A 26,350-nucleotide genomic window follows, 5' to 3' on the forward strand; every position below is an offset into this window, starting at 1 on the left:
CTGTTGTCATATTTTATAAATTAGCGGGATCCCCCAGAAGAAGAAATACCATTTTGTACCCTAAAATCCTTTCCAGCTGCTATTGAACACACTATACAATGGGCAAGAGATAAGGTAATAAAGATATTGTATAAGAAATTTTTTTCTGAAGTAGAAAAGATGGTATTTCTATCTTTTAAGCAGACTCCTATTTATAATATTTTTTTCCTCTTTTCTGTTACAGTTTGAAAGTTCCTTTTCCCAGAAGCCTTCATTGTTTAACAAATTTTGGCAAACATATCCATCTGCAGAAGAAGTCTTACAGGTAAAAATCAATACACTTTATTTTGAATTACAGCTAATTTACAGTATAGTGTTGATTTCTGCAGTATAGTAAGATGCTTCCATTTTCTATATATACAAATATACACACATTCTTTTTCATATTCTTTTCCATTATGGTTTATCACAGGGTACTGAATGTAGTTCCCTGTTTTGTACAGTAGGACCTTGTTGTTTATCCATTCCGTATATAATAGTTTGTATCTGCTAACCCCAACATTTTGTCATTGTAATCTTACTTTCAAGTTGCCTGTAAATAATTTATTTTACGTTCTTAAATAGATTATGCGTTATTATTTACATAGTAAGTAAGTATTTGAGGAATCTTGAAGTTAGCAGTCACAAATAACCCTTCTTTTTTTAGTTTGGTCAAACTATATGGAATTTTACCATATAGTTTACCACTATAAAATTTTACCAAAATTTTACCACTATTTTACCGTGTTGGACTCAACAGAACAGCAGTTCATATGGTTCAGCCTAATAAGGGTGTGATAATGATGAGACAGCTACAAATAATAAAACAATATCGTTAAGCTCTTTGGAAAAAACTGAGGTAAGTTCTAGTGAAAATTTCAGAAATAGGCCGAGGTTTCAGATTTTATTAGTCTCATGGTGAGGATGGCTTCAAAGCTGCATTCTTACTTTCCTTCAATTCTGCACTAAAAAGGCCAACTTTTTAGTGTAAAATATTATTCATAGCACTTGTTTTAATGAGTACATTTTATAGTATTAACTTGTAGCTAGCCAGACATGAGGATGACTTGTGAAATAAGAGTTTGAGAGTTAAAATTTTACATGCGGTATTTACCCATTCCCCCCTCAAAAAAGAAAAGGAAGAGGGAAAGGAGAAAGACAGAGACAGGGAGCTTGATATGAAAATAATAAATTAAGGCACATGAGCTAGCACTTCAAAAGTTGGCTAACAATTGCTGGAAATGCATGTGTATGTTTGTGTGATTAATTGGACATGTATTTGTTTTGTTTTTTCCTCATTCTAGAAGATACAAACCGGACACAGTTTAGAAGGCTGTTTTCAAGTGATTAAGTTACTTAGCAGAAGACCTAGAAATTGGTCCCAGTGTGTAGAATTAGCAAGATTAAAGTTTGAAAAATATTTTAACCATAAGGTATGTGTATACTGTAAAACATTTAGAAAAAGTCTAAACTTGGCTCATTTAATTACTATGACATTCATTTAATTGACCTGAAATGTCTACTCTTTCTTTTTGGAACCTTTTCAGAAATGAATAAGTTAACTGAGAACAAGTGATGGACACACAACCAATTTCTTTCTGAATGTTACTGATCCAAGTGTGAAAGTGTTAGTCGCTAAGTCATTCCAGCTCTTTGTAATTCCATGGACTGTAGGTACCAACTCCTCTGTCCATGGAATTCTCCAGACAAGAACTGGAGTGGGTACCATTCCCTTCTCCAGGAGATCTTCCTGACCCAGGGAACAAACCCTGGTCTCCTGCATTGCAGGCAGATTCTTTACCATCTGAGTCACTAGGAAGAATGTGTTTAAACTCCACTCCTTGGCTTGTCAGTTGTGCATTTAAGTAGTTCTTGTCTTTCTGTGTACAAAATGGGTTTTAAAATACAGATTCCTTCTAGAGAAGAAATACATTTAATCAGTCTTAAAAGAAGTCTTTCGTTCAAATTAAAACAAGACATCGAGAGAATAGAGATATCCATCAGAAATTTTGTTGGAATTTTGCCTTCTCCATCTAAATCTAACAATCACATTTTGTCTGTTTCCTTATTGTAAAATGGGGGTAATAAATTGGTACCTGACTGATAGTATAGTGATGAGGATTAAGTGAGTTAATTTACACAAAGTATTTACGTAGAACCTGGCCCATAAATAAATGCCCATAAATATTTAGTGAAATGTTAGATGTTATTCTTTCTCCAGTTACATACAGTTCCTGAAATGTGTCTATCACTGTCTTTCATCTCTCCCTCTTTTTAGGCTCTTACCTATTGAAATATAAAATAAGTTCATCTGTTTTAAAATGTTTTTTAATTATACTTAACCCTACTTTTCACTTCCTTTTTTTGCTGTGCTGAGTGGAAAAGTGGTCTGTACTCACTGTTTCCGTATCTCTACCCAATATGTGTCTTCTTTCCGCACAGCCATTGAAATTATTCTTACCATGACTATCAGTGACCTCATGTCTCAAAATCTAAAGAACTCTATTTTTTTTTTTTTTGTCCTTATCGTCTGTGGGTTTTTAAACTTTTTTTATTATGGAAAAACTCAACCACAGAAATAATAGAGGAAGTAGCATGTAATGAATCTCCATGTACTTTTCATATATTGTTCACCCAGGTTTAACAATTACCAGCTCATAGAGCCCCAGGTGGCTCAGTGGTAAAGAATCTGCCTACCAATGCAGGAGACTCAGGAGATGTGAGTTCTATCCCTGGGTTGAGAAGATCCCCTGGAGGAAGAAATGGCAACCCACTCCAGTATTCCTGCCTGGAAAATCCCATGAACAGAGGAGCTTGGCAGGCTACAGTCCATAGAGTCACAAAGAGTCAGACATGACTGGACATGCATGCACAGAATCACGGAACTCATAAAAATCCTGTTTCATGTATATGCCGCCTAGTATACCCTCCCCCTAGATGGTTTTGAAGCAAATCTCAAACATCGTATCATTTCAAAATAAAAAATGCAATGTATTTTTACGGGATTTTTTGGTTGGTTGGTTTAAGAATTAGCTCTTCAAAAGGATCAGTTTGCTGTTTAGTTGCTCAGTCATGTCTGACTCTTTGCAATCCAGTGGACAGTAGTAGCCCACCAGGCTCCTCTGTCCACGGGATTATCCAGGCAAGAATACTGGAGTGGATTGCCATTTCCTTCTCCAAAAGGGGCTGAATGAGATGTAAAGTATGCCACCATTTGTGTAAAAGGGATAAAATAATCTATATTCATGTTTGTCATAGATGCAAAAAATATATATATAAGTGTTGATAAAGAAATAGGTAGAGGTTATTCCAAGTGAGGGTCAGGGTCAGTGACAGGAGAATGGACAGATAATGTACAGGGTGATTGGGAGACTTTACTGTATATCTTTTTATGTTTTATTTTTAATTTCAGTTAATAATGAGTAGTGATTGTTTTTAATTCGGTTTTTTTCTTTAGGCTCTTCAGCTGCTTCACTGTTTCCCTCTGGACACACGATTAAAAGATGGCAGTAAGTATTGAGAAGAAAGTTTAATGTGGTTTATTATTGACTGCTGAAATTGAAAATAATGTATTTTTTTCATTTTGTTAGGTTTGTTTTGGCAGTCACCAAAGAGACCCCCCTCTCCATTAAAATTTGATCTGAATGAACCTTTGTAAGTATATATATCCAGTTTTATATATATCCTTCATTGTAAACCTCTTAACTGTTTAGGTTTACATTGCAGGGTAAAAACTTCAAACATTTTAGTGTTAAAATATTGCATCCATCTTAATCTAAGAATTATCATAGCATTTTGGCCAAGAAAACAAGCCACAATTCTTCTCTCTCCCCACATGGGTAAATCTGTTTATTTACATGGTAAATAACCTCATTATTTTTATCTTTTATTTTTTTTTTTAGTATATTTTTATCTTTTCTAAAGTTCAACCAAAGTGTCATCTCTTTGACTTTATTTATGAAAAATGTAAAATGAAAACTAATGTTCTCCTATTTAATGAACTCAGTATATAAGAAACTTTGATTATATGGGGGAGAATGATTATTACTAAATAACTGCCTAAATATTCTCAGATTAATTTTCAAAGGAGTTGATCTTTGAGTAAATACCTGTATATCCTGTCTATATTAGATACACATTTATAAACACACACACACTCACTTTTATGTACACATTTTTATTAAGCACTTAGCTTAATTAAGCACTTTCAACAGGTAACTCTGTGCTTTGTTTTTTTCCTCTGGTGCTTATTCTAGTCACCTTATCCTGCTGCTGCTTCTGTAAAACTTGCCTTTTTTGCTTTTAAACATACTCATTTGCTTAGTTTGATATTATTATACACCTTTTAAAACCAAATTTGCAATATTTTCTTATGAATTAAAATGAATTTTCTTTCAATATTTTAATTTTCTACTTCTGGCCACTTCTCTCCCCAGAGTAGTCTTGATCACTACCTGAATAATAGTGCTTATGAAAATAAACATCTAATGTTTTCTTTTTTATAGCTTTGGCAATGCCTTGATCTAGACCAAAATTTCATTGCTTAATTAAAAAAAAAAACAAACCACATAATCCTGAACATTACTTGCCTTCAACATATTAAAGGCTATAGTTTCTGATGAATTAAACATCTTTGAAATTGTACACTCACACTTTATTTTTTTAATTTCAAAAGGCACTTCAGTTTTCTTCTAAATGCTGCAAAATTATATGCTACAATCTATTGCATTCCATTTACAGAAGAGGTAAGATATTCTTCAAACCCTAACAGATAGAAATAATTAGAATTAGAAGACCTAGCTTAATTGCATCATCAGAACGTGTTTTATAAGAATCATTCTTTGATATAAACTTTTAATTTTGTTGTAGTGTTTCCCTTTCTAATATAGCAGGAGTTAAACACCTCATTGCAGCATTAACTAAGTAGAAGAAAGTTGAATTTTTCTTTCTTAATTTAAATAGTGAAACAAATATTTGTGAGAAAAATCTTATCTTTATTTTTAAAATGTTTGTGACCTACATAACTTTAACTATTATAATTACTTTGAAAACCGAAGGTGACCTATATTGTAACAAATTTTAATTATTACTTAGTGGTTCTCTTTATTAACATTTGTTTGGTTTATTTTGTGAAATTAACCTATGTCCATCTCAGGAGACCTGAAAATGCTCTCCTGTATTAACATTTCTTAACTTTTATCATTTATACATTTTTTTCTTTGACATTACCTTCATTGACTAATATATAAAGGATCTAATGCAGTTTTATTTGAAAGGGAGGTCTGCATTAGTGAATCTTCATCCTCAAATGCATAATAGAGCTAAATAACTGGTTATACTTTTAGGTACTAGGCTGAATGGGAGAACATAAGCCAGATTCATAACTAGCACTGGCTCTTTTGAATCTACATAAAAATGTAGAGTAATCCCTTTTGGGGTTAAAACACAGTAAAATATACCATAAATGTCTGGTAAAGATAGTGATATCCAGTTAGTTATTCTTCTTGTGAAAAAAGTGGTAATTTGTGATAAGAGTTGTAGGTGACCTCAAAAGCACTATGTCTCAGTTTTTCCTAAGCAGATTCTTAATAATAAAAACATATATAGCTTTAAATTCTTCTAAGTTTATCTTGAACCATGTAAATATTTTCCAGTTTCTGAAGATATGAATTCCATTTGCTTATTTATTCATTTGTTTATTGAGTCACTGTATATTGAGTAAAACTTTCTGCAGGGAACTTTGTAAAACATTGAAGAGATAGTTCCTGATCTCAGAGGGCACTCTGTGTGATACTCACAAGCAGTCCTAAAACTAACTTTTTAAGAATTTGTGGAAAGACTAAGATTTTGGTCAACTAATATGTTGACTATTAAGTACTTTTTTACATGCACCACCCCCATCTCCCAGCCTTTATGGATGATATTTCTATAGAAATAAAAGTAAATGTCACAAACAAACAGATGTGGTCTAAACAGTTATAAATTACTCAAATATTTTAGCATGTTAAAGTACCATTTTTTGGTTGTGTTTAGCTTTAGAATTCAGAATTTTAAGAATATGCTGATAAAAATTACTGTTTTAAAAATCAGGACTTATCAGCAGATACCCTGTTGAATATTCTTTCTGAAGTAAAGATTCAGGAATTCAAACCGTCCGACAAGGTACGTGTACAAGTTCATTCATTCAGCAAATAGTCATTGAACTACTTCTTGTGTCAAGTTTCATTCTAAACCTGGAAAAGCCCATAATGAACAAAATTCTTGTTCTTTTAGGAGTTATATTCTAAGGGACCAAAGACAGACTATTTTTTTAAAGTGCCAATAATTATGTAATATTGCATTATGGGCAGAAGAGCTAATAAGAAAAGGCAAAGCAGGGAAAACAAAGGTGATGGAGCTGGTGTCATTTTATGTGAGCTAAAAGAAGACAGCTTCTCTGATATGGTTATGTCTAAACAGAAGCCTGAAGGAAATGAGGAGTGAGCCATACTATTATCTGGTGAAAAAGCAGTGCAAACAGCAGAGCAAGAAGATGAGAGAAAGGCCTTCAAAGACTTTGAACGCTGGAATTTTTCTGGAGGAGACTATGCAAGAGAAGAGTGGTAGACAGTGAGATTGCAGAGGTAGTGAGGGTTATGATAAGTACTTTATGTTTTATTATGGAATAAGCCAGTTGAAGATTTAAAACACAGGGTACAATCTGACATATTTAAAAGGAGGACCTTGGCATTTGTATTAAGAAGGATTATATGGGACATGAGAGAGGAAGCAAAATAAGTTATTAGGATATTATAGACAAGAGATAATGGTGATTTGAATGAAGTAGGGGAAGTTTTAAGAGGTTGAATTTTGTGTATATTTTGCTGTAGCCCTGACAGGATTTATAAGGAATTGCTCTGAGTGTGAGAGGGGAAAAAAAAAGATTGTTGTTTTCTTAATTGAAGAAAAGAAACATTAATAGCTCTGAGTGATAGGGAAAAGATAGAGGATGTTTGAGCAGAGCAAAAAAAGAAAGATATGAATAATTGCCATGGGCTAAGTGAGAAATTAGAAAATGTTATGTAATTTTGAGACAATACTTAGGATCCACTTAATGTTAATTCCAATAATGTATTCCACCAAATGAGTCTGGAGAAAAGGCAGTTTAGCTGCTTGGATGCTATTGTAGAATAGCTGGGAATAGGATTTTAATAAGGGTTGGAATTTTGCCAGGCAAATATGTTGGAAGGAAAGAGAGACAGGGAGTATTAATACAGGTGGAACATGAAATGTATGCGTGGTAAATAGGAAAGTCTGAAATACTAAATATTTTTTTCAGTTCATCATACCCCGTTTTGTATGCACTTTAAAAAAAATAAATAAACCACAAAACCCTTAACAGTAACAATAAACTGTAAACCCTTAACAATAAACAGAACTCTTCTGTTCCCCTTATCCTTTAACTATACTGGTAAATGTGGTGTAATGACTGCCTCCATGCAAAATTCAAGTAGGAAATGGTTTTGCAGTCTTCCACTCTGCATTTTTATTTTAGAGAAAAGGAAACCTGTAGGTAGTTCATTTTGTACAAGTAAATGGACTTTCTGAATGAAATATTCGTGACCTGCAGTCACAGAAGTACAGAAAGGATAAACAAAATTCCTTTATAAAAATTCCTAGCCCATGTTTTAATGGACAAAACTGCTAGACAGCCACCAAGGAAATATGCATCAATAACTTTGCAGGTCTTTACTGCTCTTCAGTGTTTTCTAGCTTGAATTGCTTCTTTCTGTATTGAAGTTTAGGGGTAATATATTATCCTGAGCAAATAAGCCACAATTTTAACAGGACTTATTAGCTTAAAACTCCTTGAAGCAGCTTCCCCAAAGCTTCAGGGTCTGGCACTCCTAGTTAACAGATGCCACAGCCAAAAATATCAACAGCACATCCTGGCAAATAAAAATTACTGCTTCCTTGACTCCTTAATATTTCTCAAATACTTATAATAATATTTAATACGTAAAATGTGAGTTGGATGTTTTTTTTTTTTAAAGAAGTAGTATTTTAGTAATGATGTAGCTAGTTTCTTGGTTTGAGAATATCAAATTACCAACATCTGCTAGATCATCGAAAGAGCAAGACAGTTACAGAAAAATATCTACTTTTGTTTTATTGACTACGCCAAAGCCTTTGACTGTGTGGATCGCAACAAACTTTGGAAAAATCTTACAGAGATGGTAATACTAGACCACCTGACCTGCCTCCTGAGAAATGTATGCAGGTCAAGAAGCAACAGTTAGAACTACACGTGGAACAACAGACTGGTTCCAGATCGGGAAAGGAGTACGTCAAGGCTGTATATTGTCACCCCGCTTATTTAACTTAAATGCAGAGTACATCACGAGAAACCCTGAGCTGGAAGAAGCACAAGCTGGAATCAAGATTGCTGGGAGAAATATCATAACCTCAGATATGCAGATGACACCACCCTAATGGCAGAAAGCAAAGAACTAAAGAGCCACTTGATGAAAGAGAAGAGTGAAAAAGTTGGCTTAAAGCTCAACATTCAGAAAACTAAGATCATGGCATCCGGTCCCATCACTTCATGGCAAGTAGATGGGGAAACAATGGGAACAGTGACAGACTTTATTTTTCTGGGCTCCAAAATCACTGCAGATGGTGACTGCAGCCATGAAATTCAAGACGCTTGCTTCTTGGAAGAAAAGTTATGGCCAACCTAGACAGCATATTAAAGAGCAGAAACATTACTTTGGCAATAAAGGTCCATCTAATCAAGCTATGGTTTTTCCAGTACTTGTGTATGAATGTGAGAGTTGGACTGTAAAGACAGCTAAGCACTGAAGACTTGAAGCTTTTGAACTGTGGTGTTGAAGAAGACTCTTGAGAGTCCTTTGGACTGCAGGAAGATCCAACCTGTCAATCCTAAAGGAAATCAGTCCTGAATATTCACTGGAAGGACTGATGCTGAAACTCCAATACTTTGGCTGCCTGATGCGAAGAATTAACTGACTGGAAAAGACCCTGATGCTGGGAAAGATTGAAGGCAGGAGGAGAAGGGGACGACACAGGATGAGATGGTTGGATGGTATCACGAACTTGATGGACATGAGTTTGAATAGGCCTCAGGGAGGCCTGGTGTGCTGCAGTCCATGGAATCATAAAGAGTCGGACATGATTGAGTGACTGAACTGAACTGATCTGAACTTCTCTGACCTTGTGTTTAATAAGTAATTTCTTAAAGATAAATTACTTTTATATGCTGTCCTAAGCATGCAGCTATAAGAAGGAACACATGTTTTTTGGTGTAGAACTTCTTGTCAGCATTCAGTAAATATTTTACATGCCCATATTATGTGATTTGTGGATTTCTTCAATTTCTTTGAGACACAAAATAACTTTGCACTAGTTAGAGATACATAATTTGTTTTGAAGTTGATTTTTCAGAATTGCAAGCTATTGATTAATATTAACTTGATTTTAGTGTGAAATTTTAAAAGAAATTTGTATGAACTCAGATCTTATAAAGTATTCAGTAAGTATTTTTAACTTAGGTTTATTTTAGATATATTGAGATTCTCTCAGATAAAAACTCCTTTTCTCATAGAGTTTATGTGTCACTGTGAGGCAGTAGATAATAAATATGTAAATAATATTATTTACCAATATAAGGTATAAAATACTTTCGACCATAATGGTTAATAATCTAATTAAACTAGATAGAATGTTTCCTCTTTATGACTTGTTTGATAAAAGCAGATATGTTAGTTAAGCTTATGTGTAAGAGGTGATATCAGTAATGAGTATGTATACATATATTTAAAGGTTGTTCAAACAGATGAAACTGCAAGGAAACCGGACCAGGTTCCTGTGAGCAGTGAAGATGAGAGAAATGCTATTTTCCAACTAGAAAAGGCTATTTCATCTAATGAAGCTACCACAAGTAAGGGGAAATCCTTATAAAACTATTTTGAGCTAAAAATATTTTATTTTCACTAAGCTCTACACTCAGAAGGTTGTGAAATTAAATAATAACAGTAATAATAATGATATTAACTTGATTTCATGATCATATGAAAGTCACTGTTCATCTTGAACTATAACTAAATTCACCAGTTTTCTCCACCATTTCTTTACCCTTAAAGGCTGATATGTACGTCTGCTTTGTTTTTGTTGTTCTGATTCTTTTAATCCTTGAGATTCTGTTATGTCATTGCTTTATAACTTACCGCTAGCATAATGAATGAAAAATGGAGTCCTTGTGGAGACTAACCCTGCATGTGTGCGTGCATGCTTAGTTGCTCAGTCATGTCCAACTCTTTGCAACTCCATGGACTGCAGCCCGCCAGGCGCCTCTCTTCATGGGGATTCCCCACGCAAGAATACTGGAGTGGGTTGCCATGCCCTCCTGCAGGGGATGTCCTAACCCAGGGATCGGACCCAGCTGTCCTGCATTGCAGGCAGATGCTTGACCAGCTGAGATACCAGAGAAGCCAGACTAAACCTGCTGCTGCTGCTGCTAAGTCGCTTCAGTCATGTCCGACTCTGTGCGACCCCATAGACCCAGTTAAATCACTTTAGGATAAAAAAAATTGTAGACAGATTTCGTCTTGGCTTCCATAATTATACACAGGTAATATAAATCTGACCTTTGTTACACCCTTGCTAAATGATCTTAAATATAAAAAACTGAACTTTTAATTACTGAAAAACAGATCTGTACTAGCTTATGTTTTGAGACTTCCTCAGTATCCTTTAACTACATAAATCAGCAGTTTCCAAACTTTGGGGATTTTACATAAAGACCAGTAAAATTCAAGAAAAAAGCCTAGATTAGCCAACTATTTAGGGCGTCCCTGGTGGGCTCAGACAGTAAAAGAATCTCCCTGCAATGCGGAAGACCCAGGTTCAATCCCTGTGTTGGGAAGTTACTCTGGAGAAGAGAATGGCAACCCACTTCAGTGTTCTTGCCTGAAGAATCCCATGGACAGAGTCTGCGAGCTACAGTTAATGGAGTCGCAAAGAGTCGGACACAACTGTGTGATTTACAGCCAACTATTTATTTTGCAAGTAAACAGTTGATATCCTAAGTTAATAACTGGAATTCTAGAAAAAACTTATTACCATTTCTTACTTTTTATTTCATCACAGATCAAGCTACATCTGTCTACAGAATGATTTGGGGAACCACAAATTAATCTAAAAAACTTCCCCCCAAATACTTGTTTTTATTTGACCAGTTGACTCTATTCTTAGTTATCAGAGGTAAAATATTTCAGAGTAGTACTTAGGGAATCGGTTTTTGAACAGTACCCAGTGTTGACTTTTTTATTGTAAACTGCTTAATAGTAAATGTACATGGCCTTTTTTTTTTTTTTCCACTTTATTTATTTTTTTGGAGGCTAATTACTATACAATATTGTATTGGTTTCGTCATACATTGACATGAATCCGCCACGGCTTTATTTTTATATTTTTTAGAAAAGTTTTATAATATCAAAATTTCTCTAATTTAATGGTATTAAAGCCATCATTTTCATGTCCTTCAATAACTTAAGTTCTCTGACTTTTCTTTCTTTTTTCTTTTTTTCTTTTTTGGTATTTTTCAGTTACTTACAAAAGCTAAACAAAACAGAAAAAATTCTTCAACAGTAGTGAGCCCACATTGCTTTTTACTTAGTAAAACCTTTATTACTTACTAGCAAACTTGGTTTTTCTGGTTATCATCAGGTGACCTTCAGATGGCAGTGCTTTCATTTGAAAAAGATGATGATCATAATGGACACATAGATTTCATCACAGCTGCATCAAATCTTCGTGCCAAAATGTATAGTATTGAACCCGCTGACCGTTTGAAAACAAAGCGCATAGCAGGTAGAATTATACCTGCTATAGCAACATCTACTGCTGCAGTCTCTGGCTTGGTGAGATTATTATTCTGTGAAAATGTTGCTATATCATTGCTTCTTTCCTGTCTTCCCTATTATACCACCCCTAAACCATTCACTCGGAGATCTTAGAGAAGGAAGGATACTTATAATTTAAAACTGTAAGGTATTTCTGAAAATACAGTAATCTTGTATTTTGAACTTTTACAGACAAAGCAAACATTTTTAAATAAGCTCCATTGAGTTAGAGTATAATTTTTCTTACAAGCAATAATCCTCTTAATCATCTTTGTATCTTGGCTATTATATGTGCTTTATTTTTCTTGAATAAAATGAACTATCCTAGACTTTGCACTTTGATAATATTAGATTTTAGTTCTTTGCCTTAAAAAAATGCTGTTCTCAATAGTGATTTGGATTTCTTTCGATTTAGTCTTTCCTTAACAACTCCTTAACAATTTAGAATCTTTAGGACCATGCTAGTTATTGTACTATACTGTAGTGTTACTCGTAGAAGCTATGTAGTTATTGTTCCTATTATTAAATGCTTTCAGACAGCTGTATTTCTTGAGTGCTGGTGTCTGCTTTCAAAGTAGGAAGAGTACATGGTCAGATTAATTAGACTTACAGAAATCTTTATTACTCTAGTCTAATAACTACTTTTATTCTCTACACAGAAATGCTTGAGAAGAATTCAGGAAAATTATATATGTGCAATTAAAGCCATAGTTAGTTTTAGGCTATTTATATAATCAGATCACCTTCTTTTACCTAGGTTGCATTGGAGATGATCAAAGTAGCTGGTGACTATCCATTTGAAGCTTACAAAAATTGTTTCCTTAACTTAGCCATTCCAATCATAGTGTTTACAGAGACATCTGAAGTAAGAAAAACTGAAATCAGGTATGCATGAAGGTCTGCTTCTCTTGCATAATGTGAATGAAATAGTTTTTTTTTACTTTTTAAAAGGGAAAAATAATAGCTTTATCTCTCCTTTTCCTCTCTACACATACATATCTTTTCTATCACTTCAAGACAAGGTCATAACCCCATCTTCATGTAGCATTTTTTTCCCTTTTTTTTAAATTATATAATTGACATGCAACATTAATTTACTTTCAGGTGTACAACACAATGATTCGACATGTGTATATGTTGTGAAATGATTACCACAATAAGTTCAATCACCATCCATTATCAAACATAGTTACAGAATTTTTCTTATGATGAGAACATTCAGGATTTACTCACCCAGCAATTTTCAAATATGCAGTACAGTATTATTTATTAACTATAGTCACTGTGCTACACATTATATATATCCATGACTTACCTTACAACCAGAAGTTTGTACCTTTTGATTCCCTTTATCCATTTCGTTCACCCTCACCACCTGCCTCTGCTACTATGAACTTGTGGGTTTTTTGGTTTTTTCCTAGTTAGTTTTCTGGGGAAGAGAGATGGTTTGTTTGTTTTAAATTCCACATATACATAAGGTGATAAGGTATCCATCTTTCTCTGTCAGACTTATTTAGTATAATGTCTTCAAGGTCCATCTCTGTTGTTGCAAAAGGCAGAATTTCATTCTTTTTACGGCTGAATAATACTTCATTGTATATGACACCACAATTTTTTTTATCCATTCCTCCAAAAAGGACACTTAGATTGATTCCATGTCTTGGCTATTATATAAACAATGCTTCAGTGAACATGGGAGTACAGATACCTTTTCAAGTTAGTGTTGGCATCTTCTTTGGATAAATACCCAGAAGTGGATTTGCTAGATCATATGGTATTTCTATTTTTGTTGTTTTTGAAGAACCTAAATACTGCATTCCATAGTGGCTGTATCATTTTACATTCCCGCTAGAAATGTACAAGAGGTTGAATTGCTTCACATCCTTGCCAGCATTTGTTACGTTTTGTTTTTTTTGATGATAACCATCCTAACAGGTGTGTGATGATACCTCAATGTGGCTTTGATTTGTATTTCTCTGATAGTAATAATGAGCGTCTTTTTATCTACCTATTGGCCATCTGTATGTTTGCTCTGGAAAATTGTTCAGGTCATTTGCCCATTTTGTTATTGGATTGTATGCATTTTTTGCTATTGAGTTGTCTGAGTTTGTTATATATTTTGTGTATTAAATCCTTATATGTGGTTTTCAAATATTTTCTCCCATTTAGTAGGTTGCCTTTTCATTTTGTTGATTTTTTTTTTCTATGTGGATTTTGAGTTTGATACAGTCCCATTTGTTTATTTTTATTTTGTCACCTTTACTTTTGCTGTCAAATCTAAAAAATCATCACCAAATCCTAGAGTCAAGGAGCTTACCACCTAAGGTTTCTTCTAGGAATTTTATGGTTTTAGGTCTTAATTCAGGTGTTTGGTTCATTCTGATAATCGATAATTTTTGTGTATGGTGGAAGATAGGAGTCCAGTTTCATTCTTATGCATCTGGCATGAAGCATTTCTGACTAAACTAGCCATAGTATAGTCAGCACACTATTAATCTGCCACACTATTCAGCATTGTACTTTCTTATGTTTCATCTATGTTTGCCTAACTCGGATGAATTAGAAGCCACCCCTAGTGTCTGACTAATGGATAATGAGAATAAGCATCTAGTTCCAAAAGCTGTATGACAAAGCAGAACAATTCCCTGGGACTTTCATTTTTTACAGTTTAAACTGGTAACAGCAAAAAAATTTGAAAATTACCATCTTGGCAAGAGTGTGAGAAAGCTTTACTCTCATACATTATTGATGAGAATATAAAATAATATAACCCATATTAAAACATATACAGCACTATATTTCAAACTTGCATAAACGGTTTCACTCATTTCAAATGATACATGTATAGGATGTTCATTCTGGCATTGTTTATCATAGCCAAAGATTAGAACAACCCAAGTGTCCAATGATAGGAGACGGAAACATCCACACAGTGAAACTTATGCAGCTATTGAGAACCAAACTCTCTTGCTAAGACATACTGGTTTATAATGAGACATTGGAAACATAACAAGGTACTGATAAAAATGGTTACCTGTGTAGTGTACTGGGGAAGTAAGATTTTGGAATATTTTAAGTTATATTTTCCTTTTTTTTACTCACACATTAATATCTAGTTAAACCACAAATAGTGGATTTCTGGGGTTTTTTTTATTATTACTCAGGGAAAAAAATGTAAATGTTTTTGTTCTGAATATTTTTCTACAACAGAAATGGAATATCATTTACAATTTGGGACAGATGGACTATACATGGAAAAGAAGATTTCACCCTCTTGGATTTCATAAATGCAGTCAAAGTGAGACAATTATTCATTAGTTGCTTTGAGTCTGTTAGTTTTTATACATGATCTCATTAGTGTTCAGTCATGTCTGACTCTTAAGAGGTTTTTATAAATATTATTTATCAGAAATTTGCTCTCTTTTTACTGGTTGTAAAACATTGTCACAACCATTTTCTATTTGGATGGAGCTTTGATTGTTTTTCTTTTTGGTATTCATTTTTAGGAGAAGTATGGAATTGAGCCAACAATGGTGGTACAGGGAGTCAAAATGCTCTATGTTCCTATAGTGCCTGGTCATGCAAAAAGATTGAAGTTAACGTAAGTATCAAACATTGTATGCAAGAGATTCTTAGAAATTGAAATATAAGTTGGATGTACACTAGAAAATTAAGTATAGAGATTATTGAAGTTCAGATAAAAATACATGATATACTCTTATCTAATGACAGAAATAAAGACAGTGAATGTACCAAGCTCCGTAGGCTGCCTTCCAAGTGAGATTTATAGGATTACAATATTCTTGTGAATTTATTGTACTTCTGAGTCAGCTTTGAAACTAATGGGCTTAGAAACCTGATTTGATCAATATACTAAGTAAAAGCAGATCCACCTCTTATGTGCAAGCACTGAGGATTAGGCTGGTGAAACTGAAGTATTAAAAAAAATGCCAATTGTTATTGTCATTCATTTATTCAACACATTTTTTCGAAGAGTGCCTGTTGTATCCCAGGTACTTTTGTGAGCATTAGGGATATACCAGTGAGTGAAGCAAAGTCCCTACCTTCTTGAGGAGGGACATGAATATCAGATGGTGGTAAGTGCTATGGAAAAATAAAGCAGAATAAAGGTATGTTAAATTGCTACAGTATATTGGTATGTTAGATAATCTTGGTAATCCCTCTGCCTGTCACATTTTGATTTGATAAGCTGACATTTGAGCAGAGATAAAAAGGAAGGGAGGGAGCAAAATCAGCCAGTCTTTACAGTGGTCTGCAAGGCCCTAAAGTATATGGTTCCCACTTACTCCTCTGAGTTCCTTTCATACTTCTCTGTCCTTGTTTCACAATATTCCAGTTATAGTGAACTCCCTCCTTTTCCTTGAACATTGCATTCTCCAGCATGGGACCTTTGATCTAGTTTTTCCCTTTGCTTACAACTCTTTCTGAGATGGCCATCTGACTAACTCTCACCTCTGGTCTTTGCACTTGCTAAAGAGGCCCCTCTGAACCCCATCTAATACTATATCCTGTCCAATCTCCCAGCCTAGCACTCCTAATCCCCTTTATTGTGCTCTACTTGTTCCCTTTCTCATAACATTTGTCACTAATAGTCACTATATTATCATCTCCCCCCACTAATAATATAAGCTTCATTCACAAGAGCAGGAATCTGTATTTCCCATCTATATATTCATTTTTTAAAAGCATTGCTTACATTTTGGGTTTTTTTGCTATGAGGTTTTTTTCGGGGGGGGGTGGTGTTTTTTAATAAATGATCTGTATTCTTTATCATTACCAACAGAGGTAAAAATTGTTAGGTAAATCATTCATTCATTTCCTTAATTATACGAAAGCAGATGAATTACTACATTTAAAAGTAAATTTAAACAAGATCAGATTCTTTGGACAACATAATCATTGAATCACTCTTTTATTTTACAGACTTTACCAAATTATTTGTCCTTGTTTATTTTTCTTAGAATGCATAAACTTGTGAAACCCTCTGCTGAAAAGAAATATGTGGATCTTACTGTGTCATTTGCTCCAGATGCTGATGGAGACGAAGATTTACCTGGACCTCCAGTAAGATACTACTTTAGTCATGACACTGATGAACAGAAGTTGTCTTAAATTTAAGACTACTTGATTTTGGAAAGAATGCACTTAATTCAGGAACTAAAAAGTCAGCTCAAAATGCTATGGATTTCTCTTTGATAAAGCCTTAATTTAAGGGAACCATCAGTAAAGAAAGTACAGTGAAGAATTGTAAAGGATTTTGAAGCATAGTATATACACTCGTGTTGTGCTTCATATGTGGATGTGATCACAAGCAACTTTGAACTGGAATGGACTAGAAGAGATAAAACATCAAGAAATTTAAAGTTACAAATGTAATTATCCAAAACGTTTAATCTCATTTTATAAATTGTTGTTGTTGTTGTTTAGTATTTGAGGCCCATTTTTCTCTTCAAATAGTATTTGGCTCCCTACACCTTTCAAGATGAGGCTTTGAATTTAACATCAATGGAGGTGGGGGGATAGTAGCAGTGGATAAAGAGTAGACATTTAGAATTGTACAAATGTTACCTCTGCTCATTTTACCAGAGTTTGCTATATCACTGTCTCTCCAAAATAAGAATCTTTGTTGACAGCATCAGTGTCGTAAGTCATGATGACAGGTGTTAACCGGAACTAAATGTTAACAAGACTGTGTGAACTCTTGACAGCCCTCTTAGAGAATCCACAAATGCAAACAGATAAATATGGTTGGTCATTTGATTCATCAGTATGCCTTCTAATGTGGCTGTTTTATTTATTTGGAACTCTAAACCTAACTGTCATAGTATATAAGACTAAAAAGTTTTGTATATGGAGTGTCCTTAGAAGTTGATGAAGAGTAGAAATTAAAAAATTATCACTAGTTGAGTCTTGATTTTTTTTTCTTCCAGCAAACAAATGGACAGAAAAACAATTTTTTTTATTTTAAAGGGAAATGTATTATTTAATTCCTCATTCCCAGAAAGGGAGTTGACAAAGATGAAAATTTATTTTTTTAGATCTTTATTGATAGAAACTTTCTGTTTTCTGCTAGGAGCTATTGCAGGTATTCATAGAAATGCTTTCGTTAAAATAACATAAAGTATACTCAACACTGTAAACTCAGTGAAAACAGCAAGTGTTTCATTTACTTTCAGTGATATGTGTCCTAAAGCAATTGGCATTTCGTAACCACAGAATGTCATTTCCTTCTTCTAGCTGCTTTTCCTCTATTTTTCTGTTCAGACCATTAATAAGTACTTTGATAAATTAAAAACAGATTCACATCAGTATTAATCCAATTTGATATCTTTTTCTATTCCCTCCTTAACTTTCCTTTTATTCCATCTGTATATAGTTTAGTCAACCAGGCATATTGTTTCATTCTTTTGTAAAAGCATCATCCTATTGGGAAAATATATTTGGGAATGGAGATTGAGTTTGTATGATTAAAGGGTAATCTGCATTGGAGGCAAGGATAAGTGGACAGGATGAGTCTAAAGGAACTGACTACCTTTGAAATAAGCAATTAATTTTGGTTCGTCATATCCTTCCCTCTCACTTCATGTATATTGCAAACACAGTGCTTAAAATTAATATTACTTAAAAGTGAATTCAGGAATATCAAAGCTCTGTGGCTTGGAACATTAGAGGCTAGCACTAATAAAAGAACTTTCCTATAAGAAGTCTGTTCCACTTTTTTGTTTTGTACTCTAGACAGCAACTGATACTTTCTCGGTAGCCATTCAATAATTCTCAACTATGATCTAGTATCTTACTTACTCTATATAAATCTCTACATCTCTTCAGAAGTAAATTTAGAACAGAACCTGGCTATCAGTTCTTATTTCTGGAGATCAGTGCTTTAGCAGATATAAACAGAATCAACAAAGATTAAGTTCATTTTATGATTAAATGTGAAACCATTTTGTCATTGCTTTTTTTTTTCCTATGGGTAACAGTATTGCCGTTTATTTCTTCTATTTAGTTCTGCTAAACTGGAAAGCCAGCATGAATTTAATGACAGTTTTTTTTTTTCATTGTCTGTTTTATTTCTGTACCATGAGATCACTGCTGGTGATTGAAATACCAGGTGCAAAAATTAATGATTTGATTTTGTACAGTACCACTGAGTGATTTTTTACTTATTAAAAATAAATCAAGAAATTTTACATTATCATTGTAAATCCTGTTCTGAAGTTGACTCTGGAGATTCCAGTTTTACTATTCATTTTATGAGTAGTATTGTTTTGGTGTTTCCTAGTTTTCAAGTTGTGCAGTCATGGAGATGCAGCACTCACTGGATGTGGAGGGACATTACTTCCAAGTGCTTTTGGCTCCTGGAAACTGTTAAAACAGTTGAGGGGGAAAATCTGGTAAATCCCAGACTGTTGGTCAGGGATTTCTAAAGCCCATTCATTACTTTATAGAGTTCATAGCAGTATGTTACTAATTTATAAGTTCCTTTAAATTGTCCCAGAGGTAGAACTTGGATATAGATGTGTATTTTTATTTTTTGTGTAATATGATACACCCTGATGGCGCTGATAAGGCATAAAAAATGTTAGCAGTGTTTAGAGTTCACTATTTTGTAATTGTAAAGTGAGATCTTAAGGGGGGAGAAAAATCTCTTTACCTAATACCTTTCAACTGCAGTGAATATTATCAGAAATTTCATTATGATTGTAAATACATAATCATTTAGTATACAGTCATTAGGTATTGCTTTAACTATTTTACTTTTAACAAATTCAAAACATAAATCAGGAAGTTGCAGTCTTGGGTGTCCCAGTAAGTAACCAGTCGATAATTTGTTTTTCTTGCCATGTCTTAGCTTTCTTTATTTAAGAAATATATATGTATTCATATATATACACATTTGTGTGTATATACATATTCAAAAGAGTACATAAAATACAAATACACAATTTTGGGAATAATTTTAAAGTAACTAGTTGTATAACAAGCTCTCAAATCAATACAAAATTGACAGCAACCCAGAAACTCCCCTTATAGTCCCTTCCCATTCACAACCAGCTTCCCCTCACATTAGCACTATTCTACCTTTTGTGATAACTGTGTCTTTGTTTTTATTTATAATGTTACCTCCTATGTTTGTACCTAAAGCAATACTATACTTTTGATGGTTTTTTAATTTTATGTAAATAGAATTATACTATATTTTCCTGCAAGATGGGATTCTTCTTTCATTCAACATAGGATTCATCCATGTTGTTGCCTGTAACAACTTTGTTCATCATCATTGATGTATAATTTACCTTTGCATTAATGTAACACTTCATTCATTCTGTTGACTGTGGACAGTGGGTTTTCGGGGAAGGAGGATCACAGTTGCACAGTGAACGTTATTTTATGTGTGAAAATCTCAGTCATGTCCGACTCTTTTGTAGCCCGCCAGGCTCCTCTGTCCTTGGAATTACCCAGGCAAGAATACTGGAGTGGGTAGCCATTCCCTTCTCCAGGGTATCTTCCCAACCCAGGGTTCAAACCCAGGTCTCCTGCCTTACAAGGCAGATTCTTTACCATCTGAGCCACTAGGGAAGCCCAAGAATACTGGAGTGGGTAGCCTATCCCTTCACCTAGTGCAACCAAGCTATGTATGCCTAGGAATGGTCCTTGATTGTAGGATATTTACATCTTAAATTTTATGAGATTAAAACAAAATTTTCCCTGAGCAACAGAGATGTTGTGCTTTTCTACTTTGCTCAACTCTGGTGTTAACAGGTTTGTTTGTTTTTTTAATTTTGCCAATCTTTTGGATGTGCAGTTATATCTCATTGAAGTTTTACTCTGCATTTCCCTAGTTGCTTGTGAAATTGAATACATTTTTATATGTTTGCTGGCCACTTTTTGTTTTTTGTGAAGTGACTTTTCAATTCTTTTGCCCATTTTTTTGCTTGTGTTGGCAGATTTTTTTCTTCTTTGATTCATTAAAGAGCAGTATAAATCCTGTTCTTAGTTGGCTCAGTTCAGTTCAGTCGCTCAATCATGTCTGACTCTTTGCAACCCCATGGACTGCAGCACACCAAGCCTCCCTGTCTATCACCAGCTCCCAGAGTTTACCCAAACTCATGTCTTTTGAGTCGGTGATGCCATCCAACCATTTCATCCTCTGTTATCCCCTTCTCCTCCCACCTTCAGTTTTTCCCAGCATCAAGGTCTTTTCCAGTGAGTTAGTTCTTCACATCAGACGGCCAAAGTATTGGAGTTTCAGCTTCAACATCAGTCCTTCCAATGAACACTCAGGACTGATCTCCTTTAGGATGGACTGGTTGGATCTTCTTGCAGTCCAGGGAACTCTCAGAAGTCTTCTCCAACACCACAGTTCAAAAGCATCAATTATTCAGCGCTCAGCTTTCTTTATAATCCAACTCTCACATCCATACATGACTACTGGAAAAATCATAGCCTTGACTAGACGGATCGTTGTTAGCAAAGTAATGTCTCTGCTTTTTAATATGCTGTCTAGGTTGGCCATAACTTTTCTTCCAAGGAGCAAGCATCTTTTAATTTCATGGCTGCAATCACCATCTGCAGTGATTTTGGAGCCCAAAAAAATAAAGTCTGCCTGTTTCCCCATCTATTTGCCATGAAGTGATGGAACCGTATGCCATGATCTTAGTTTTTCTGAATGTTGAGCTTTAAGCCAACTTTTTCACTCTCCTCATTCACTTTCATCAAGAGGCTCTTTAGTTCTTCACTTTCTGCCATAAAGGTGGTGTCATCTGCATGTCTGAGGTTATTGATATTTCTCCCAGCAGTCTTGATTCCAGCTTGTGCTTCATCCAGCCCGGTATTTCGCGTGATGTACTCTGCATAGAAGTTAAACAAGCAGGGTGACAATATACAGCCTTGATGTACTCCTTTTCCTATTTGGAACCAGTCTGTTGTTCCATGTCCAATTCTAGCTGTTGCTTCCTGACCTGCATATAGGTTTCTCAAGAGGCAGGTCAGGTGGTCTGGTATTCCCATCTCTTAGTTGGCTATATAACTGCAAATATTTTTTCCCACTCTGGCTTGCCTTTCCCTCTCTTATGATGTTCTTTGATATAAAGAATTTTTTAATGGTTATTTACTGGAAAGTATCAAATTTTTTGTTTTAAGGCTAGAGTTTTTTGTGAATTTTTAAAAATTGTTCTCTGAAGCCACAAAGTCAAACGATACTCCTCTGTATTACCTTCTAAAGCTTTCGTTTTGACTTCCATACTTTAAGTTTTTAATGTATGAGGAATTACTTTTCTATATCCTAGGAAGTGCCTCATCACCATTTACTGAAGTCTCTTCTGCAGTGCCACCAAAGTCATGTGTCATATCCATATATGTATACATATCTTGCTGTATTTTTTGTTCATTTTCTATCCCTGTGCTGGTATACTGTCTTCATCACTATAGCTGATATATTATTTTTGATACTTGGTGGAACAAATCTTTCTGACCTGTGTTTTGTAATGCATCTTGCTTATTTTTAGCCCTTTGTATTTTTGTTCTCAAATTTCTAATTTCAAATATGCAAACCTAGCATGTCACAGTTTCTAATTGTCCTGCTGCAATTTTATATCTTTCATCTAACTGGACATGAAAGGCATTATTATTTAATAGTCTGTGTTTAATAATTCCCAAATCTGAAGCTCTCCTGGGTGCTCTATGTTTGTTTCTGCTAATTCTCATTATCTTGTGTTCTTGTATGTGTGGTTATCTTTACCTTTATGCCAATATTATATTTGAAGACCTGCTTGTAGGTCTTGAACAACACAATTTGAACTGAATGGGCCCACTTTAATGATATGCAGACTTTTTTCACTAAATATATCTTGTTGTTTAGTCGCTAAGTCATGTCTGGCTCTTTGCAACCCCTTAGACTGCAGCATGGGCTTCTCTAGTGGCTTAGATGGTAAAGAATCACCTACAATGCAGGAGACCCTGGGTCGGGAAGATCTCCTGGAGAAGGGCATGGCAACCCACTCCATTATTCTTGCCTGAAGAATCCCATGGACAGAGGAGCCTGATGGGCTAAGTCCATAGGGTTGCGTAGAGTCGGACACAAGTGAAGCAACTTAGCATGCAGACTGCAGCGTACCAGGCTTCCCTTTCCTTCATTGTCTCCCGGAGTTTGCTCAAACTTGGATCCATTGAGTCAGTGATGCCATCCAGCCAACTCATCCTCTGTTGCCCCATCTCCGCCTGCCCTCAATCTTTCCCAGCATCAGTCTTTTCCAGTGAGTTGGCTCTTCACATCAGGTGGCCAAAGTGTTGAAGCTTCAGCATCAATCCTTCCAGTGAATATTCATGGTTGATTTCCTTTAGGATTGACTGGTTTGATTTCCTTGCTGCCCAAGGGACTGTCAAGATCTCCAGCACCACAATTCAAAAGCATCAATTCTTCAGCACTCAGCCTTCTTTATGGTCCAACTCTCATATCCATACATGACTACTGGAAAAACCATAGCTTTAACTATACAGATCTTTATTGGCAAGGTGATGTCTCTGCCTTTTAATACACTGTCTAGATTTTTAATAGCTTTTCTTCCAAGGAGCAAACGTCTTTTAATTTCATGGCTGCAGTCACTGTCCACAGTGATTTTGGTCCCAAGAAAATAAAATTTTTTCCCCATTTCCACCTTTTCCCCATCCATTTGCCATGAAGTGATAGAACTAGGGCTATGATCGTAGTTTTTTGAATGTTGACTTTTAAGCCAGCTTTTTCACTCTCCTCTCTCGCTCTCATCAAGAGGCTCTCAATCCATGGAAATGGAACCTGTTATAGAGGACAGACTGTAAACTCATAGGCAGATTTTCAACTGTGCAGTGGGTTGGTGCCTAATTCCCATGTTGTTCAAAGATCAACTGCAGTTTGATTCCTAATATGATATGTTCATCTTCCATAAGACTTTTCATATGCTCTAGTAAGCACTTAGGCACTAGTAATTCAGGATCTTTGTGACACAATTTCAGGAACTGGGATTTTTCTGAGTCATCCATGTAACTCAGAGCTGAGCTGACTGTACTAATACCCTTACTTCCTGTTAATCCTTAGTTCAACAATTCTTCAAACTTGGTATTGTGGACTGGGGTTACCAGAGCCAGAGCCCCCACCTCTTTGCTGGTACTACATTCTACCTTTGAATCCTTTGAATGTTTTAGCTTTGCTCAGCTTCTCAGTGACCTTTAGAAAATCTGTGAAAGCTCCCAGGGTACAAGTGCTCACAGATGAAGAATTCATTTCCTTTATGAATTTCTGTTTTCTCCCAGATACTAGCCTGATAATTATTCACTAACTTAGCTTTCTGATACTCAATACTTTTTCAAATACATTTTGTCCAACTTTCCTAAATATTTTCAAGTGAGAATGTTAATCCAAATTACTCAGCTCACTTTATTTCAGAATTTTCATTAGGGGTTGTTCCTCTTCAACTCTTAGGTTTTTTAGGAGAGTGTTTCTTTATTTCCAGCATAAAGTGTGGGTAATCCAACTTGATATTCTTTGTCTTTAAAGTGGAACACTGTGGGCTACTTACATTTAATATAATGACTAATTTATTTCTGACATTTTATTTTGGGGGGATTTATTTTTTGTCTAGCTTGTTCTATGGTTTTTCTCTATTGCTTTTTAAAATTTGTTTACTTTTTAAATTTCTGTGTATGCCAGGTATTATTAAACGGTTGTCTGTCAATTCTAGATATCCTTCTGTATTCTAGAACTTTGTAAACCCTATTTGTCCTTCATCATCTTGCTTACCTTAGGTTCCACAAATAGGGGACACTAGCAGGAGACTGGAAAGCTGGAGAAAGGGAGAAGAGACTTTGACTATTGGCATTTGGTTCCTGGTCATCAGTTTATCACCTCAGTAATGGCTTTTCTTCCAGTAATTGTGGTTGCTTCCCAGGCTCTACCTTTTTTCTACCTCTCTTCAGGGTATCTCTTCTAGATTTCCAGGCTCTAATAATCCTGTCCTCTTCCCCTTAGTAGTTGTGTCCATTGCTGACATTTTCAATTCTCACAAAACTTATTTAACCAATTCCTTCCCTTAAATTCTTTCTTAATATAAATAATATGGTTTTTCTTTTTGTGAATTATACATATTTTTTTCTTTACTATTTTAGTAAATTTTATCTTTTAATGATTAACTCTGTATTGCAACATGCATATTCAGATTAAGTCAGACTCGAGTTAATCATCATATTTACATTTTGGAAGATGATAATTTCCAAAGATGGCCACAGTGATATTTGCATGCTCATGTGCTTTTCTCTTAGAACCTTGCAACCAACCATCTAGAGACAGAATATTTTCCGTTACTTTGAAACAAGAATTTATAACTGGCTCAAGTAGTGCAATAGAAGGCAGCATATGTAACTGTACAACTTCCAAGGTTAGTTGGAAGGAAAACAGTCTGTAATTTTAAGCTAGGCAAAAATGTGTCAGATAAAACACAAAAAAGTACAATCCACAGAAGCAAAAGTTGATGGGCTTCTGCTCTACAAAAGATGGTTTTAAAGGAATGAAAAACAAAATGAAATATTTGCATATCATTTATCTGACAAAGGGCTTGTATTCAGAATATGAACAGAGCTGTCAAAACAAACAAATAACCCAATAAAAATATGGTCAAAATAATTAAGTGTATATTTTGCCAAATTAGATTACATGAATGGCAAATAGCACATGAAAAAATACTCAACATCATTAATCAATAGGCATTAATCAATAGGGAAATGCATATTATAACCACAGAGTTACCACTACAAATTTAAAGATAAGATGAAGTGCTGGCAAGGATGCAGCCAGAGCTCTCAGACATTCATGGTAGAGGTGTAAAAAGGTAGGACCGCCTGTGAAAAGAGTTTACAGTTTCTTATAAAGTTAGACATACATGTATCATTTGACCCAGTAATTTCATTCCTAGATATTTTTCCAAAGTGAAATAAAGACTTATATTCACACAAAAATCTGTGTACAAATATTTATGTAGCTTAATACTTGCCCAGAACTGGAAATGACCCAAATATATTTAAGTTGGTTAATGGATGAACAAACTGGTACCTCCCTACATAGTGACATTTCCCCCCATATTTATATACTATTCTATATAAATATGATAGTATATAAATAAAGCAGAGTGAACTATAATACACAACACTTGCGTGAGTCTAGACATTATAATGAGTGAAAGAAATAAGTCCTAGAAGATTCTGGACTGTGGTACGATTTATATGACATTCTGCAAAAATGCTGAACTATAGGAATGGAAAACAGATCAGTAGTTGCCAGGGACTGTGTCTGAGAAGAATTGACTAAAAAGAAAGGACATAGGACGTTTTTTGAGGTGATGGAACTTTCTATATCTTGATTGTGGTGATGATAGAATTCA

At 34.7% G+C, this 26,350-nt stretch overlaps 1 protein-coding gene across 1 annotated transcript in view; it reads left to right on the forward strand.

The window, feature by feature from the left end:
* UBA6 (ubiquitin like modifier activating enzyme 6) overlaps nt 1-19,137 on the forward strand; it is an 88,679-nt gene extending 69,542 nt beyond the window's left edge. The window contains exons 21-33 of the mRNA XM_006079842.4: nt 25-114; nt 224-304; nt 1,323-1,451; nt 3,476-3,527; nt 3,609-3,672; nt 4,694-4,763; nt 6,109-6,180; nt 9,841-9,958; nt 11,746-11,939; nt 12,679-12,806; nt 15,132-15,219; nt 15,428-15,522; nt 16,904-19,137. Of these exons, the coding sequence (XP_006079904.2) occupies nt 25-114; nt 224-304; nt 1,323-1,451; nt 3,476-3,527; nt 3,609-3,672; nt 4,694-4,763; nt 6,109-6,180; nt 9,841-9,958; nt 11,746-11,939; nt 12,679-12,806; nt 15,132-15,219; nt 15,428-15,522; nt 16,904-17,054 (1,332 nt within the window). The 3' untranslated portion in view covers nt 17,055-19,137. The remainder of the gene's footprint in view (nt 1-24; nt 115-223; nt 305-1,322; nt 1,452-3,475; nt 3,528-3,608; nt 3,673-4,693; nt 4,764-6,108; nt 6,181-9,840; nt 9,959-11,745; nt 11,940-12,678; nt 12,807-15,131; nt 15,220-15,427; nt 15,523-16,903) is intronic.
* The last annotated feature ends 7,213 nt before the right edge of the window (nt 19,138-26,350 follow it).

The sequence above is a fragment of the Bubalus bubalis genome, chromosome 7 (genome assembly GCF_019923935.1).
Source record: "Bubalus bubalis isolate 160015118507 breed Murrah chromosome 7, NDDB_SH_1, whole genome shotgun sequence".
In the NCBI taxonomy this organism is placed as follows: domain Eukaryota; kingdom Metazoa; phylum Chordata; class Mammalia; order Artiodactyla; family Bovidae; genus Bubalus; species Bubalus bubalis.